The sequence below is a fragment of the Plecotus auritus genome (assembly GCF_963455305.1).
Source record: "Plecotus auritus genome assembly, chromosome: 9".
In the NCBI taxonomy this organism is placed as follows: domain Eukaryota; kingdom Metazoa; phylum Chordata; class Mammalia; order Chiroptera; family Vespertilionidae; genus Plecotus; species Plecotus auritus.
In genome coordinates, this window is record NC_137783.1 from 20,306,207 (window position 1) to 20,324,698 (window position 18,492).

At 36.9% G+C, this 18,492-nt stretch overlaps 1 protein-coding gene across 2 annotated transcripts in view; it reads left to right on the top strand.

Annotated features, from left to right (window-relative positions):
- Positions 1–18,492, top strand: part of ERLIN1 (ER lipid raft associated 1) — a 39,061-nt gene that overhangs the window by 14,154 nt on the left and 6,415 nt on the right. For both annotated transcript variants that reach the window (XM_080642645.1, XM_080642644.1), the window contains 2 exons: positions 7,824–7,882; positions 10,651–10,742. In XM_080642645.1, coding sequence (XP_080498771.1) covers positions 7,824–7,882; positions 10,651–10,742 — 151 coding nt within the window. The remainder of the gene's footprint in view (positions 1–7,823; positions 7,883–10,650; positions 10,743–18,492) is intronic.

Sequence of the window (18,492 nt, forward strand, 5' to 3'; positions counted from 1 at the left end):
TTAGTGGATTCTAAAATCAGTTTTAGTGGGTCATGACCAGCATTTTAAGTAAATTGGAATTAAATAGGAAAAGAAATCAGTAAATGCCATGTAGTAAGTTTAAGTCATTCTGTAAAATTTTTGTGTTACGTGAGTATGTGGGTAGGTTTTTATATTGGATATCACTGTAAAATGTGTCTTTGAGAGCTTCTTTGGAGGTTCTAGCAGGGGAGCGCAGCTACTCGTATACCCTTGACCGAAGACCGGTCCTCTCCTCTGGGGGGAAGGTCGTCCTCTTCGACCAAGCACTCAGCTTCAGGAGGGATGCACATGGATCGGTGAGGGAGGAGGGAGACACCCGCCTAGCCAGCCAGATCAGCTGAATCAACCCTGGTGATCATTGGGGTGACAGATGTCACAGCCAGATCGCCCTCACATCCTAAAATGTGTCTTTTACTGTGGTCATATCATGGTCAATAACATTTGAAAGCCATGGTTCCGGATATAGATTACCTGAGAAGTGGTAATATGGCTTCTCCAGTATCATTTCTCAGAGTTACTAGGAGACCAATTGATCGTTGTGGTGAATGTTACTGCAGCTAAAGATAAAGCTTTGTTTGGTGTCACATGTCTCAAGTGACTGTCTCATTGCTACTGAGAGTGTGCATTCACTGTTGAGTGATCGTGTGTTATCGTATAAACAAGACTGGAAAGATGGCTAGGGTTTTTCCTATCCTCATTTATATTGTGCCATTATCTCTGATGGGTGCCTGGTGGAGCCACCAAAGTTCAGGGGTCATTTGAAATGTCCAGAGTTAACTGCAAAATTCTCTTGGTTGTACATTCAGTTGTGGCTGGAGTAGCTTTTCAGGTTTAAAGGTGATAAATGTAAATATCACAGAGTCTTAGATTCTGCCCAGTTTGTTACTTGGAGATGTAGCTCATTCTTTTTAACAGCTGCCTAGAATTCCTTGTCATTATTATATAACCACTAGAGGCCCGGTGCACGACATTCGTGCACTGTTGTGGGGGAGAGGGAGGACGACGGTCCCTCAGCCCAGCCTGTGCCCTCAGCAGGCGGACATCCCCCAAGGGGTCCTTAGCGCTGCCATGGAGGCGGGAGAGGCTCCCACCACCACCGTTGCTCACCAGCCATGAGTCCAGCTTCTGGCTGAGTGGTGCTCCCTCTGTGGGAGCGCACCGACCACCAGGGGGCAGCTCCTGCATTGAGTGTCTGCCCCCTGGTGGTCAGTACGTGTCATAGCGACCAGTTGTTCCACCATCCCATCGATTTGCATATTAGGGTTTTATTATATAGGATTTCCCTATTGTTCTCCCCCACTTTTTTTTTTGCTGTTAATAAGCAATAATGTAGTGAACATTCTTGACACATTTCCTTGTATGTAAAAATTATTTTTCAATCGGCTGTACAATTCTACATTCTTACCAGTAGTATGTGTGAATACTTGTTTGTCTACTACACACCAGATTTGAAGCAATCAGATGTTAATTATTGCTAAATGGCTGATAGATTTGAAGTTATCTCTCTCTTTGATTTGCATTTCCTTAGTTATTAAATGAGGTCGAGCATCTTTATAGTTTTTATTTTTGTAGCCATCCCTATCTATTCTCCTCCCTGAATTGCCCATTTATCTGTTGGATTTTTTCTTTTCTTTTTTTTTTAAATATATTTTATTGATTTTTCACAGAGAGGAAGGGAGAGAGATAGAGAGCTAGAAACATCGATGAGAGAGAAACATCGATCAGCTGCCTCCTGCACACCTCCTATTGGGGATGTGCCCACAACCAAGGTACATGCCCTCAACCAGAATCGAACCCAGGACCCTTCAGTCGGCAGGCCAATGCTCCATTCACTGAGCCAAACCGGTTTCGGCTGGATTTTTTCTTACTGATTTGTTAGTAATACTTTGTATATTCTGGATACTTTGTATATTCTGTATATGTTATGCAGTATGTTGTAAAATATTAGATATTAGGAAAAAGATGAATAACAAAGTGAAATGAATCACTGATCTACTATCCAGAGATAGGAGTTCGTTGTATCTTTCCAGATTCTTCTTAATAAGTATATTGTTTATAAGTATAAATAATGTTAAACTAAAGTAGAATTATGCCATAGCTGTTTTTTTTCACTAGCAGTATATATAAGCATCTTTTCAAGTAAAAAATAAAGATTTGCTGCATTGTCACTTTTGTTTTATTTAATTTCTATGGCTTCCAATTTTTACTGTTATATGCATGTTGCAATGACCAAGCTTATAAATACATCTTTTAAAATCCTTTCCTTAGGATAAGTTCTTAAATGTAGGATTTAATGTGTAGGATTGACAGGTCAAAGTGTATGCCCTGTTTGGTGCTTTTTGATATATAATGCCAAATTGCCTTTCAGAAAAACTAGCAGCTTATACTATCTCCTGAAATTTCTGCCAGAGGAGTTTCATTATTGTTATTTTTAAGGCATATCAGATACCTCAATTGGTGTATAAGTTTTAAAATTGGGAGCATAGTGCCCAGTCAGTGTGTCTCAGTGGTTGAGCATCAACCCATCGGCTTTATCCCCAGTAGAGGGCATGCAGGAGGCAGCTGATCAATGATTCTCTCTCATCATTGGTGTTTCTCTCTCTCTCTCCCTCTCCATTCCTGTCTCTGAAATCAATAAAAATATATTAAAAATAAATAAATAAAATTGGGACCATAGTTTATGGTTTTTATGTAATCACATCATCATTTTTGTTTCTTTTAGAATTTCTGACCTAGATTAGAAACTCATATGCCACATTAAATTAATACTCATGAATTTAATGAGTCTTAATGCTGTTAAACATGTAGTCTTTTTTTTAAGCATTAAGGTATGCAAATGATTCTTGGTAAATTCACCGTCTTTACTAATTTTTTGGTTAATTTCCTTAAGGTGGGGTGTGTGTGTATGAGTGTGTTAAAAATATTTAACATGAGATGTACCCTCTTAAAAAATTTTTAATATATTATTATTGACTATAAGTAAAATGTTGTACAGCAGATCTCAAGAACTATTTATCTTGCTTGACTGAAACTTTATGAATTTCCTTAGATCTTTTTAGTTACATAATTATGCCCCAAAAAATCTTGATTTCGCCTTCTACAATCTAGTATTTCCCAGTCTCCAAATCATCCTATTTTAATTCTTTACATAATACTTCTAACTATCTGAAATTCTCTTGTTCATTTATTTGCTTTTTGTTGTTGTCTGATGTGTTTTCTCCTTAAATTTTAAATTTCATGAGAGCAGTCAGTCTTGCCTTGTTTATTAAATGAATATTCTCTGTAACAATCACTATTTTAATTTTTCCCTTCTCGTTTTTCTTGAACAACTACTATGGCAAATTAGAGTGGTGAAAATAACATCCTTGATATTTATTTAGTGGTGTGACTATATTATATGCTGACTTTTGGTTTAAAATACATGCTTATAACCCAGGGGTCAGTTTCAACAGATAAATTTATTTCATCAGTTTGTGGGGTTGTTTTTCTTTTCTTTTCTTTTCTTTTTTTTTTAATAAATCTTTATTGTTCAGATTATTACAATTGTTTCTCCTTTTTTCCCCTATAGCTCCCCTCCACCCGGTTCCCACCCCACCCTTTGCCCTTACCTCCCCCCACATTGTCCTCATCCATAGGTGTACGATTTCTGTCCAGTCTCTCCTTGCACCATTTCCCCCTGAGAATTATCAGTCCACTCCCTTTCTATGCCCCTGATTCTATTATATTCACCAGTTTATTCTGTTCCTCAGGTTTTTAATTCACTTGATTTTTAGGTTCACTTGTTGATAGATATGTATTTGTTGTTCATAATTTTTCTCTTTACTTTTTTCTTCTTCTTCTTCTTAAAGAATACCTTTCAGCATTTCATATAATACTGGTTTGGTGGTGATGAACTCCTTTAGCTTTTTCTTATCTGTGAAGCTCTTTATCTGACCTTCCATTCTGAATAATAGCTTTGCTGGGTAGAGTAGTCTTGGTTGTAGGTTCTTGCTGTTCATCACTTTGAATATTTCTTACCACTCCCGTCTGGCCTGCATAGTTTCTGTTGAGAAATCATCTGACAATCGTATGGGTGCTCCCTTGTAGGTAATTAACTGTTTTTCTCTTGCTGCTTTTAATATTCTCTCTTTGTCTTTTGCTCTTGGCATTTTAATTATGATGTGTCTTGGTGTGGTCCTCTTTGGATTCCTTTTGTTTGGGGTTCTGTGCACTTCCTGGAATTGTAAGTCTATTTCTTTCACCAGGTCGGGGAAGTTTTCTGTCATTATTTCTTCCAATAGGTTTTCAGTATCTTGCTCTCTCTCTTCTTCTGGCACCCCCATAATTCTGATGTTGGTACGCTTGAAGTTGTCCCAGAGGCTTCTTACACTATCTTCAACTTTTTGGATTCTTTTTTCTTTTTTTTTTGCTTTTCCGGTTGGGTGTTTTTTGCTTCTTTGTATTTCAAATCTTTTACTTGTTTCTTGCATTCCTCTAGTCTGCTGTTGGGTCTCTGTATAATATTTTTTATTTCAGTCAGTGTATGTTTAATTTCTAGTTGGTCCTTTTTCATATCTTCGAGGGTCTCGTTATATTTATCAGCCTTTTCTAGGATATTCTTGAAGAGCCTTATAACCGTGGTTTTGAATTCTATATCCAGTCGTTTGTTTTCCTCCATTTCTTTCGTTTGTGATCTGTTTTTTTGTCTCCCCACTTTTCACTGCTTTGCTGAGTTGGTAGAGTAGCTTTGTGTGCTAGGTTTCCTATATGGCCCAGTGGGTCAGCCTCCCCAGTTAACCTGCGGTGGACACTCTTGGTGCACCCCTTTGTGGACTGTGTGTACAGCCTTGTTGTAGTTAAGTCTTGATTGTTGTTGGTATCACTGGGAGGAACTGACCTCAAGGCCAGTTGGCTGTGAGGATTAGCTGTGTCTACACTGGGAGATTTTCGGTGCTGGAGACAGCCTTATAGGATTAGCCTTGCCAGATTGCAAAATCCTCTGTGCTTAGCTTGGAAGGGGTGGAGTCTCAAGGCGGGGCAGACAGTCTTGGCTTCCCGTCAGCCCTGCCCTTGCTGGAGTCTCCAGACCTCCGCCCTCCGCAGTTCCCGAGTTTTCGCCTTAAAGTCCAGACTTCCCCGGTATGAGTGTGGGTCCCCAGGGGCTTGCCCGGAACTGCAGTTCAGTGCAGTCGGAACTGCGGTTCAGTGCAGTCAGGAGCCCCCGACTCCCTTCCGCCAGGGACAGCCTGTGGTAACCTCCGCAGTCAGTCTTTGTGCACACTCGCGCCTCCAGACCCCTGCCACCGCGGCTCCCCTGAGTCTCCGAGTTTCCGAGTCTCCGGGTGCCTTTCTCTCTACCTGTCAGTCCAAACTCCCCCTGTATGAGCCTGGGTCCACAGGGTTTCGCCCGGAACTGAGGTTTAGTGCAGTCGGAACTGGGGTTCAGTGCAGTCGGGGACTTCTTTCCCCCTCCCGCCATAGAAAGCCAGCCAGGCACTCCACCGCCCTTCCTCTCTGCGCGCGTGTGTCTCCGTACCTCAACTCTTTGCTGCTCCTTCTCCGTGAGCTTTCCTCTTTCCTTTTAGTTGTAGAATTTTTACTCAGCCAGCTTTCCTGTGGTTCTGGATGGTGTCCGTTCTATCTTTTAGTTGTAGTTTTGAAATTGTTGTGCGAGGCAGCAGTTTAGGTGCTTACCTATGCCGCCATCTTGGTTTCCCCCTGTGGGATTGTTTTTCCTTGCTCCATGTGTATGTTCATTTTGGTCAGTGTTTTTGGATATGTTTTTCTTTATTTATATATGTGTGTGTGTGTGTGTGTGTGTGTGTGTGTGTGTGTGTGTATACACACACACACACACACACATACATATACATATATATATATATATGCTTTATTTCAGAGAGGGAGAGGGAAAGAGAGTTAGAATCATCAATGATGAGAATCATTGATCTGCTATCTTGTGCACGCCCCCTACTGGCAATCAAGTCCTTGACCAGAATTGAACCCGGGACCCTTCAGTCCGCAGGCGGACGCTCTCTCAAACCAGCTAGGGATTTTTTTTTTTTTTCTTAAATGTCATAATGCAACTTATTCATGGTATCTATTACAAGTCTTTATAATTTCATATATTTGAAAATGACAAAGTTTCCCAAGATTGGCAAGCATGTATGTTCTTCAGCCTCACATAGCAAGATAGACATCTATAGAAAGCAGTTCTATTTTATGCTTCTTTTTGTAAGACTAAAAAGATAGATGGCCAATCTCTTACTTAAATGCAATATGACAATGCTTTTCTTTGAGACATATTAAAATGTATTGGAAATCATCAGTATTTCTGATGGTCACATGGCATCTCTCACCAATTCTGGTTCTGAATTTTTGTCTCTGGATATCTCCATGAATTGCTCCTTATGGTCTTACATGCCTCACCTTCAGCTGGTAATGAGTGTTTTCACCACAGTCCCCAGTTTCTTAAGCCATTTCACTCTAATTTTTATAAGTTATGATAGTCCTCAAAATTATGTGCAGATTTGACTGTTCGCTTTCACCTAAGGAAGGCTGTTGCTTAAACATTATAAAAAGTTTTTTTTCAAATGCCTTAAAAGAAGGGCATGTGTTTAAAGTCTTTGTTGCTTTAAAGTTTAGCCAGTTGAATGAATGAATGAATGAATGAATGAATGAATGAATGAATGAGAAAGGGAGGAAGAAAGGAAGAAAAGAAAGGGAAGAGAAGGGAAGGCAGGAAGGGGAAGAAAAGGGGAGGGGAAGGGTGGGGCAGGGGGAGGGAAAAGGAGCCCTAGCCAATGTGGCTCAGTTGGTTGGGCATTGTCCCATGCACTGAAAGGTTGCAGGTTTGATTCTTGCACAAGCCTGGGTTTACAACTTGATCCCCAGAAGGGGACATGCAAGAGGGAGCCGATGGATGTTTGGCTCTCACATCAATGTTTCTCTCTCCTTCTCCCTCTCTCTTAAAAATCAGTTTTCAAAAAAATAAAAGTTTAACCAGTTTTCAGAGGAAAATTAACTGTCAGATTAGCAAAGTGTTTTGTGTATGCTTGCCGTGTAGGAGGGAGTGAGGGCTGTTTAGTAAAACCAAAATGTTGTGAGATATCAAGTCCTATATGTAGAAAAGTCAGCCTTCAAAAACTACACTTCCCAAGTATGTCAAAGTACACTGGTTAGGAAAACAGATTTTCTAGCAAACGGTGTCTACAAAGGCATATAGACTTTGTTCTAAGTGAGATTCTAGAAAGAATATAGGCTGTTAATTGGTATTTGTTTTCCTTCTTTCTTTGGCTGTTTGTCTATAGCCAGTACTGAGTGATTGCTGGTTTAGAAAGTGGTAAATTCATTTACTACTCACTTTGTTAAGTTGCATGTACCCACCTGGGTTTTTTGTTTTCATATTTGTTTTTGGTTGTTTTTTACTTAACAATTTAAATCTGGGAATTTTACCTGTCTTTTATTTCTTTGGTTTACAAATTGGTAAAGGAATCAAAATATCCAACTAAAGAGCTTTGTGAAAAGTCTTTTAAGAGAGAACTTTTTTTCTACGAGAGTTTATTTCCTCAACTGGTAGAATGGTTTTTCTTGTCAGGCTTTTTTTTTTTTTTTTTTTTGAAACAAGAAGCAGCTTATCCTTGATTATTGGTGTGATGGCTGAAAAAGTAGATTTTTCTCGTGGGATCCCCACGGGTGTTAGTAGGCAGCTAGCCATGTCATAGTTGTTTTGTTAGTTTCACTTGAGGAGCTCTTCTATAGAAGATTTAGTTTGAAGATTCATTTTTCAAATATACTTTGGCTTTTTCACTTTTATTTTTTAGGCTGTGCGTGTTACAAAACCCAAAATCCCAGAAGCCATAAGAAGAAATTTTGAGTTAATGTGAGTAATGTGCATGGGATCCCAATATTTTATTTAGGGCTGTCTACATATTAATATACCAGTCTAAAGGAAATGTCTGTGTGAGATATTACACTCTGGGGTGTGTTATGTGTTTGTATTCCATACTTTAATTCTAGTAATACAGTCAAACCTCGGTTCTCGAACGTCTCCCATCTCGAACCATTTCGGTTCACAGAAAATGTCTCAGCTGTCAAACAAAACTTGGGTTCTCGACCCAACAACCCTTTCATGATCAGTTACTTATCTCTCAGGCAACAAAGGAGAGAATGTGTAAGCTTGAGTCATTTTACCGCTAAACCTCCAGTTAACATCTCAGGAAATTGTGCTGTGAATATTTTCGTGTGTTTTGCTTTTGTGGCTGATTATTATTATTATTAAACACATATAGTAAGTCACTGTGGGTCCTAAGAAATTTAGTGATAGCAGCAAAGTGAAAGGAAAGTTGTGAGAACACGATAGAGTTTAAAAAAGACATAATTGCAAAGCATGATAGAAGTGTTTGCATGTCTGATCTGTATATTTCATTTCATTTCTGCTAAATTTTCACTTACATTTCATATCCTTTTTGTTTTTATAGTATTTCTTTATAGCTTAAACAGTAACTTAGACATGTACTATATGTTGTAACAAAGATTAAAACGGAATCATTGAGGGTCTGGAATGGATTAATTCAATTTACTTACTTCTAATGGTAAAAAATATTTTGGTTTTCTAATAAATCTCTTCTCGAACAGCCTTCTGGAAGGAATTAAGTTCCAGAACCGAGGTTCTACCGTATTGCCTATTCTAGAGTCCCAATTCCCACTAGACTCTTACTAGTTTTCTCCCTATGGACATTTCAGGAGGGGCTTCAGTGGCTAAAGGTGCAGATGGCTGTAGAACTATGGTTGGAAGCCTAAGGAGCTATAATTGTGTTGTGAATAATACCTTGAATTAAATATTAATAGGGGAGAAAAGGAGTTCTAGCTGTTAAGGTTGAAGAGAGTGCCTACATTTTGTTACTGTGTTATAATGGTAAGAATAGACTCCTTCTTGGTATAAGGTTTGGTTTGTATGTGGTTGCATATCTAAAGTTAGACCTGAGTCTACAATTTGCCCCTGGGGAAGCTTTTCCTGAGTTGACTCCTGAGTATTATTTTCTTTTTTATGTGTCCAGGGCTGACTGGGTATGAGAAGTTCCTTGCTTGACATGAAATTAGTTTCTAAGTGTTTTTAGAAGATTCTTTTTAGAGGAATACCTACCATAGTCAAAATGGCAATATTATTCTCATATGACAGTACTGAGAAGAAGAAACAAAGTCTAGGAAATTTGGCTGACATGTTAAGAGGAAAAATATGCAATGCTGGAAAAGTAACTTTGTAAAAGGAGTACAACAGATGTATAAATACAAGGGATCCAACATGTAATAATACTAATACTTTATGGAGTGACATACTTCTAAGTCCTATTGTTCCCCAGTCTATCTTTTATTATGCAGAGTTTTATTTTCCCTTTTTTCATTGTAGAAAAGGAACCCTTTTTAAAAACTGTAAAGCATTGCCCAGCTGGTGTGGCTCAGTGGTTGAGCGTCAACCTATGAACAAGGAGGTCATGGTTCAATTCCCGGTCGGGGCACATGCCCAGGTTGCTGGCTCAGGAGGCAGCTGATCAATGATTCTCTCTCATCGTTGATGTTTGTCTTTTTCTCCCTCTCCCTTCCTCTCTGAAATCAATAAGAATATATTTTAGAAAAACACACAAAAAAATTGTAAAGCACAGAGTGCTGCACTGAATAGATCATGGGTCTGATCCATTAATAGAAAAAAAATATTTATTGAAGGCTCAGTATGGTGTTAGGCTTTCAATATGGTGGCTTCTGGTGATGGAAAGATGAATACTATGTTTTCTCTGCTCTCAAATTCCTCATAGTATCCAGTATGTCATTTTATGTCTTTAATAGTGTTGGCAGGAGGAAAGTCAAGAGCTTTGGGTAAATGTTTTGGGGAAATCATTGGAGTTACTTTTCAGATAATTCTGGATCTTTCCTAATTTTATAGACTATTGTATTTCCAGAATTAAAGCCATCTTGAGATCATCCAAGCTAACCACTCACCTAATAGTAATTTTTAAAATATCATTCCTGCCATGTGGTCACCCAATTGCCACTTGTACATACTGTTAGTGATAGGTCAGCCATTTCCATTATTAGAAAATTCAGATTCTTAGAAAAACGTTTCTTACATTGAGCCCCAGTTCACCACCTAGTAAACTGCCATCTAGTTTTATCTTTCATACAGCAAATAAGGCCACTGCACAAGGGGGTGTCTGCCTGAAGAGGGACTGAAATCCAGCCCTGTTCTGCTTGCAAAACCATGCACCTAAGGACTGCATCTACCCAGAAGTCGGTGCCTTTTGCTAATTGGCCCAGAGATGCTGTATGGGCTAGACGGAGGCCTAACAGCAAAGGAGCATTTATATACTCCAGATACTTCCAAATCACAGGCCTTTCCATCATACAGTTAGAGGAAAAAGTCAAATTAAAATTCAAAGGTGCTAAATTTGATTCCTATCTCTAGGTAACTTTGGGCAAATCATTTAACATTTCAACCTCAGATTCATTGTATATAAAATAGGGTAACACCTCTCTTTGCCTATCTTAATGATTCAAAAAGTTCTTGTTGAAGATGGTTCTCTGACCCACTGTAGAATCAGAATTACTTCCTGTGACTGCATGTCATTTCTAATTTTTATAATATTTTGTCCACAGGGAGGCTGAGAAGACAAAACTTCTTATAGCTACCCAGAAACAGAAGGTGGTGGAGAAAGAAGCTGAGACAGAGCGGAAAAAGGCTATTATAGGTATTTGGATTTCTTTCCGAAATGGCTGTCTCTGAGTACATGTGTTGTGAGTTTGTCCTGTTCTTTGTCAGCTTCATATTAGATATTGATGGGTCTCAAATAAGATTGAATCATACATAGTTTAGAATTCTGGAAACTTCTTTATACAGTCATATTTTCTAAAGCCTTTAAAAGCAGATGAGGCCTGCCAAAACCGGTTTGGCTCAGTGGATAGAGCGTCGGCCTGCGGACTGGAGGGTCCCGGGTTCGATTCCGGTCAAGGGCATGTACCTTGGTTGCGGGCACATCTCCAGTAGGAGGTGTGCAGGAGGCAGCTGATCGATGTTTCTCTCTCATCGATGTTTCTAACTCTCTATCCCTCGCCCTTCCTCTCTGTAAAATATCAATAAAATATATTTAAAAAATAAAATAAAATAAAAGCAGATGAGGCCAGTATGTAATAAAGTTCTTTGGCTCTCCACCATGTCATTGGCTGCCACGACTGTTGTCTTTTTCAAGGACAGGGAAAGTAGACAGGATTTGGGGGCAGCTCTAGCCTCTGTGGAATAGGGTTTTTGTTTATACAGATTTAGGAGAGAGAAGTTTTGGGCAAAGCGCAGGATTATAGTATGTATCCTTGCTGTTGGCATGCAACTAGTTTTATCTGGATAGATGAATAATACCACCTCCGAAAGCAGCAAGATTGCTTACAGCTCACTTTGAACCAGTGACTTCCCTAACACTCCAGGATACTGTATATTAAATTGCCATTTTAGGCCCCCAGTTGTTTGTTCCTTAGATGCTGAAAGCTTAAGGAGTTTTTCATTGAATATTTCAAATATGCAGAATATACAGAGAACAATATAATGAAGGCTTAACTTTTTGCCATATTTTCTTCATATTTGCTTTAAGAAAATTATATATCTGTTTGAAGCCTCCTGTATACCCTTCCCTGGTCTTATTTTTTGACCCGTCTTCACAGAGTAGCTTGTGAATAGTAATTCTGAAGTTGATATATATCTTTCTACCCATATTTTTATACTTTCACTGAAAGAATGTGGTAATTCACAGATTCTTTTAAGCTACAAAAATGCTATCAGACTCTACCTTTTATTTCATAACTTGTTTTTTGTTAATTCTCACCTTGACTTTTAGAGAGAGTGGAAGGGATGAGGGGAGAGAGAGAGAAACATGGATGTGAGAGATCGGCTGCCTCCCACACACACCCATCCGGGGCCGGGATCGAGCCTGCAACCAAGGTATGCACCCTTGACTGGAATCGAACCCATGACCCTTCAGTCCTGGAGCCCACACTCTAACCATTGAACAAAACTGTCCAGGGCCTCAACTTGCCTTTTTAAACCAAAATTGTTTGAGTTTTATTCATATTGATACATGATCTATTTCGTTTTTAATTACTGTGTATTTTCATGAGTAAACCTTGATTTATTCTGATAGATCACTAATGAATAGTTAGGTAGTTTCTAGTTTTTCCTTATTACAAAGAGTGCTGCAGTAATGCCCTTATCCAGGTCTCTGTGAACACATCCAAGCATTTTCCTAGAGTAGTGTTACTCAGCATGTGGTGTGGATCAGTGCCCTGTCACCAGCTTTTTGTTTCTGATCCACAATGAGAGGAGTACAGAAATGGAGAATGGGTGTTTAAAAATTCCTACAGCTTTTTTTATGTCTGTTGAATCTAATTAAAAACTTGAGCTTGTGCTTTTGTTTTGAATATTTTTCTTAGTACTTCATTTTTATTATAATTTATAAAATATTGATTCCTAACAGGTTGAAATACCCCAAAAGAAGTGTGCTTTACCACAGATTCCTCTTAAATACATATCTCGAAGCAGAATTGCTGGTTCACAGGGTATATACATCTTCTAATTTATAATATATTGCCAAATTGCTCTCCAAAGTGATTTTTCCATTCCACCTTCTGTTCAGCAGTATTTGAATTCCAGTATATGTGTTGCCATATTGAATCTCATTTCTACACATCCTCCTCAACCCTTGGAGTTATCAAACTTTAAAAAATTTATGCCACTTTGATGGTGGACATTGTATCACATAATTTCAGTTGAATTTCCCTCAATACTATAAAGTTGAATATTGTTATTGATCATTCAGGTTTCCCCTTTTTTGTAGTATGTGAATTGCATGTTAATATCATTAGTCCATTATTTGATTACATTTTTTGAACTGACTTGTAGAAGTTCTTTATATCTTCTGGATTTTAATTCTTTCCCATGTTTATACACTGCAGATATCTTCTCTCAATTTGTGGCTTGTCTTTAAACTTTATGATGTTTTTGACATACATATATATTTAATTTTCAACTAGTTAAATTCATCAATTTTTTCCTTTCTGGTTTGTGCTTTTCCCATCTTGTTTAGGAATTCTTTCTTAGCCCCCAAATAATGATTTTATTCTAAAAGTTTTGTAGTTTTGCTTTTCATATTTAGGTCTTGAATCCATTTGGAATTTATTTTAGTGTTTAGTGTGACATAGGAATTCATGTTTATTTTTTCAAATGGCAAACCAATAGGCTTCGGACTTAAATAGTTCATTATTTCCTCTACTTGTTTCTAATGCCACATTGGTCATACAACAAGATTCTATATATGGTTTGTTCTGTTGCTTGAATCTGTATTTTGTTTTAATTTCTTGGTCTAGCTTCTCCAGTATTACCCTGTTTTAAATATTGTAAATTTTATGTTAAGTCTTTCTATATGGGAGAGCAAGTTTCTCCTTAACTATTTCTCTTAACTGTCCCTAACTATTCCTAAAATTGGCTTGAAAACTATCCCAGGTTCTTTATTCCTCCATATACATTTTAGAACCAGTGCCTCAAGTTCTGTAAAATATAGTATTGGGGTTTTGATTGGAATTGTATTACTTGTATATATCACTTTATAGAGAATTATAATATTTATGATATTGAGTCTTATAAATCTGTTGTATTTCTCCATTTATGAGAAATGTCTTTCAAAAACTGTCATTTTCTTCTTAAAGTTCTTGCATATTCTTTGTTAGGGATTTATTTCTATATGTTAACTTTTTTGCTATTATAAATATGCTCCTTTTTTGAAGGTACTTTTTCTAACTTTTTTGTTTTTGTATAGGTATGCTGTTGGTTTTTTCACTTAGCAATCTTGTTCAAAATGATATTTCTCATAGTCTTAGAATTCCCATGTAAGCAATCATACTGTCTTCAAATCAGTTCTGTTTTTTCCTTTGTAGTCCCACACTTTTTAGTTCTATCTTACTGCTTTAGGCTATGCCTTGTTGAAAAGAAAGATGGTAATGGGCATTCTTGTCTTGTTCCTAACTTTACATAGTCCCAATGATGTTGGCTGTACTTAACTTTTATTGGGTTAGTGAAGTTTCCTTCTGCCTCTTGCTTGCCAAGAGATTTTATCGTGAATGGCTGTTAAAACTTTTAGAATTTTTTTTGTATCTGTTGAAATGACCATATACTTTTTCTTTTTAAAGCTGTTAACATGGTGAATTATAATAATAGATTTTCTATTACTGGATTATTTTGTCTTCCTGGGATAAACCCAGTTGGTCATAATGTAGGAGGTTCACCCCAATACATTTCTCTATATGGTTTGCTAGTTATTTCTGTAAAATGTTTTTATTTTAATAAATGAGATCAGCTTATATATTTTTTCCTTCTATTCTTAATGTCAGGTTTTGTTTTGTTTTTGTATCATGGTTACATTAGCCTCAAAATGAGATGCAGAACATTTCTTCTTTTCTAGAACATTTTGTATAAACTACATATTATCTCTTCCTTGTAGATTTGGTGGAACTCACTTGTAAAAGCCATCTTGGTCCAGTGGGGTTTGCGTTTGTTTATTTGTCTGTCTTGTATGCTTGTTTTTTTGTGGTAATAGTTAACTTACTGTTTTAATTTCTTTAATGCATATAGGTCTACTCAGATACTTGTTTCTTTTTGAGTTCTGGTAGTTATATTTTTCTAGAAAATTGTCTATTTCATCTGCTATTTCAAATTTGGGGGCATACATTTGTAGAATTCTTTTTTGATTTTTAAAACCCTCTACCAAATTGGTTTGCTGCTCCCTTTTTATTTTTAATATTATTTACTGTGCCTTTTTTTTTTTTTTTTTTCTGAATCAATTTTGCCAGAGGTCTGTCTTATTTTACTCATCTTTTCAAAGAACTGGATTTTAATTTGGTTGGTTCTATTGTCACTTTTTAAAAAATAATATCACACTTAGTTTTATTATTTCTTTCCTTCTACCTTTTTGAGCTTACTTATTGGTTCTTTTCTAACTTACTGAGTTACTTAATTCTTTAGTTTTCAGTCTTTTCTAATGAAAATATGTAAGATTATATGTTTTCTTCTAAGTTCTGCTTTAGGTATATTTCAAATTTTAAAATGTTTATTACTGGTTTTCAGTTTTAATTTAAAAAAAACACATTTTCATTATGATTTCTTTGACTGATGAATTATTAAAAGGGTTTTCAGGGGGCTACCTTTTCAGTGTTGATTTCCAATAGTCAGAAAATATCATCTGTTATATCAATTCTTTTTTTTTTTTTCAATTCTTAAGTATTTGTTGAAATTTGCTTTGTGGCTTATCAATACATGGTCCTTTTTGGTAAATGTTCTGCCTGCTTACAAAGATTGAATGTACATTCTCTATATGCTGGATGCAGGTTTCTCTGTATAACCGTTAGATGAGGCTGGTGTTGTTCACATCTGTATTCTTCCAATTTTTCCCTTCTTGAGCTATCAGTTACTGAGAAAAGTGTGTTAAATCCCACTATGACTATGGATTTGTTAACTTACAATTTTTTTCTTTATGTGTTTTGGGGTTATATCATTAAGAGCATTCAGGTTTAGATTGTTATATCTCCTAGGAAAATTGCACCCATTATGTAGTAACCCTCTTTATCCCAAACATGTTTTTGGCTTAAGGTCTATTTTTTCTGATGATAATATAGCTATACCAGATTTCTCTTAATTAGTTATTTTCTTGTTGTATCTCTTCGCATCCTTTTACTTTCAACTTTTCTATGTCATTATGTTTTAGGTGTGTCTCTTGTAAACAGCATATAGCTGGATTTTGTTATCTTATCCAATGTGAGAATCTGTCTTTTAACTGGTGAGTTTAGTCTTTTTATATTTATTGTGGTTACTGCTATGTTTGGGTTTGTTTATATTATTTAATTTTGTGCTATTTATCATGCATCTTTTTCTCTGCTTATTTTCCCCCTCTTTTCTGATGGATATTGAATTGATTGGATTTTCTTTATTCTTTTACTTGATTGGAAGTTTTACATTTAGTTTTTAGAATTATAACTAGCCATGACCTGTAAAATGTTAACAAGCATATCTGACTTGACAAAGTCTAAAGTTATTCTATTCTCTTCTTGAATAATACCTTAGAATACTTTAATTCTTATCACTGTCCTCCAATTTTTTATATTACTGTTGTCTAGTATTTTAGTTTCATGTTGTTTTTATTCCCCCATTAATTATCATCATCGTTGATTCTTACAGTAAATATTTATTTCAATTTACATGTATTATGTAATTTTTTCTTCTCCATTGTTTCTGGCAATTCATTTTTTTTTCCTGCTAGTTCTTTTCAGTGAAGGCTTAGAGTGGAAACTTGGTCAGTCTTCCTTGATCTGAAATGCTTTTGTTTCATTCTTGAATGATAATTTAGCCTATAATTATAAACTCAATTATTATTCTTTGTTACTTTGGTGGTATTATTTTATTTTTGTTTTGCCTCTTCTTCTCTTTTTACTTTTAAGATTTTTCTCTTTGTCTTTGGGTATTCTCCAGTTTCACTATGATGTATCCAAGTAGTGAAAAGCTTACTTCTCATTGGGCTGGTAGAAAGAGTTTTTATTAATTAATTTCTTTATTTATTATAGTTTTATTGATTTCAGAGAGGAAGGGAGAGAAACATAGAAACATCAATGATGAGAGAGAATCAATGATCGGCGGCCTCCTGCATGCCCCCTACTTGGGGACCGAGCATGCAATCCGGGCATGTGCCCTGACTGTGAATTGAACCATGACTTCCTGATTCATAGGTTGATGATCAATCACTGAGCCATACTGGTCGGGCAAGATAGAGTTTTTTAGTCTCACTGGAGTTGCAGTTCTGTAGCTGTCTCTCTGTTGTACACAGGAGTCTCAGTTCCAACATCTCAAGACCTCATCTTCTGGCCCTGCCTAGGCAATAACCCAAGTTCTTCTCCCTTACTTGTCCAATAACCACCCCTGGGCTGCCACTATACAGACTCTCATCTCTCCCTTTGCTATGTCTCTTGAGGAGCTCCCATTTTTTCTTAGAATCTCAGCCCTGGGTTAAAAAAAAAAAAAAAAATTCTTTCTTAGACTCTCAGTCATGTGTTAAAAAACAAATTTGTTAAATTTTATCTAGCACTTTAAAGCAGTTATTTTCAACCAGTGTGCCGAGGCAGGAACACTGGTGTGCTGTAAGAATTTTTAATACCTGACTATTTAGTCAGGGCACTGACCTCTGTCCCTTAGATTGTCAAATAAAAAAATCACAACAGTGAACACAACAATAGTTGTCCGATGTGAATGAATCAATAGTATACCCTTTTTTGTCACATTGACAAAAAATACAGTTTTTGGTGTGCTGCAGAATTTTAGTAATGAGTTTATGTGTGCCATGAGATGAAAAGGTTGAAAGTTGCTCCTTTAAGGTGTTGTTAGCTGAAGGATTTTTCTCATTAGTCTACTCCACCATTTTTCTAGACTAGAAGTTTAGTCATACTCCTCATGGCTTTATCCACACACATCAAAGAGCAGTGTTAAATGAGGTTATGGCAGCAGTTCCCTTATGTTGAAACACCAGTCTCGGGGTTCTAGCTGCAGATGCCAGATCTCCCCACCTTTTATTCAAGCTTTATCTTGAGTTTCTGCTTGTCACTAAATTTCTAGCCCAGTTGAATATAGTCTATCTTTGGGATGGTATGATATAAATTGACTTTATGGCTGATAGGGAAATGTGCCCTGGAGTAGTTGAAAAAGGCTACTGTCTTCTAGAAAGAAAAAACCACTTGGAAGTTTTTTTAACATTATGCATTTCCCCTGGGAAGTGCATAAAATGTGTTAAAATATTCACCTTCTTTGTCTGAAAAGGAGAATTGAGAACGTTCTTCAAGAAATGCAATGATTGAAATAAAAGTTTAATTAGAGTCTTTCTCCCTTGGTCCTGGATCCTTGGATTAGGCCAGAGGTTTACTAAGAAGGTTTCTCATTTTCCCCACCTGTTACAGCCTGCTGCAGCTAACTTGTTCCCTCCCAGCACTGTTTTTACATTCTCAGTTGTGTTATCCTTCTTTCTCTTTTACCTTCCATGGCAGTCAAAACATTCTTTCTCTGATATTATTTTCATCGTGTCATTTCCTTTATGGCAATTTAACCGTTGATCCTAGCATATTAAACCCTAAATTCCTTAGGCTGTCACTCAAGACAGGTATCTTCTAGCCCTCTTTCTGTTCTTGCTTTTTGTTGTATCTCTTGTCAGTTGACTCTGTATTACCTCTCACTTGCTCATTCATACCTTCTTTGTTTACACCTTCTGCCTTGTCCACCTAGGTCGTCCATTGTTTTCTTTAAAATTTCTTCTAGAAGGCCTTCCTTGGTGTAGCTTACCTTTCTTTCTCCTGCCACATTATATTAATTGTCCTACCTTGCCATGCATTTATGTTGTTCTGTTTTTGTTCTGAGTACTTTGATGAAGT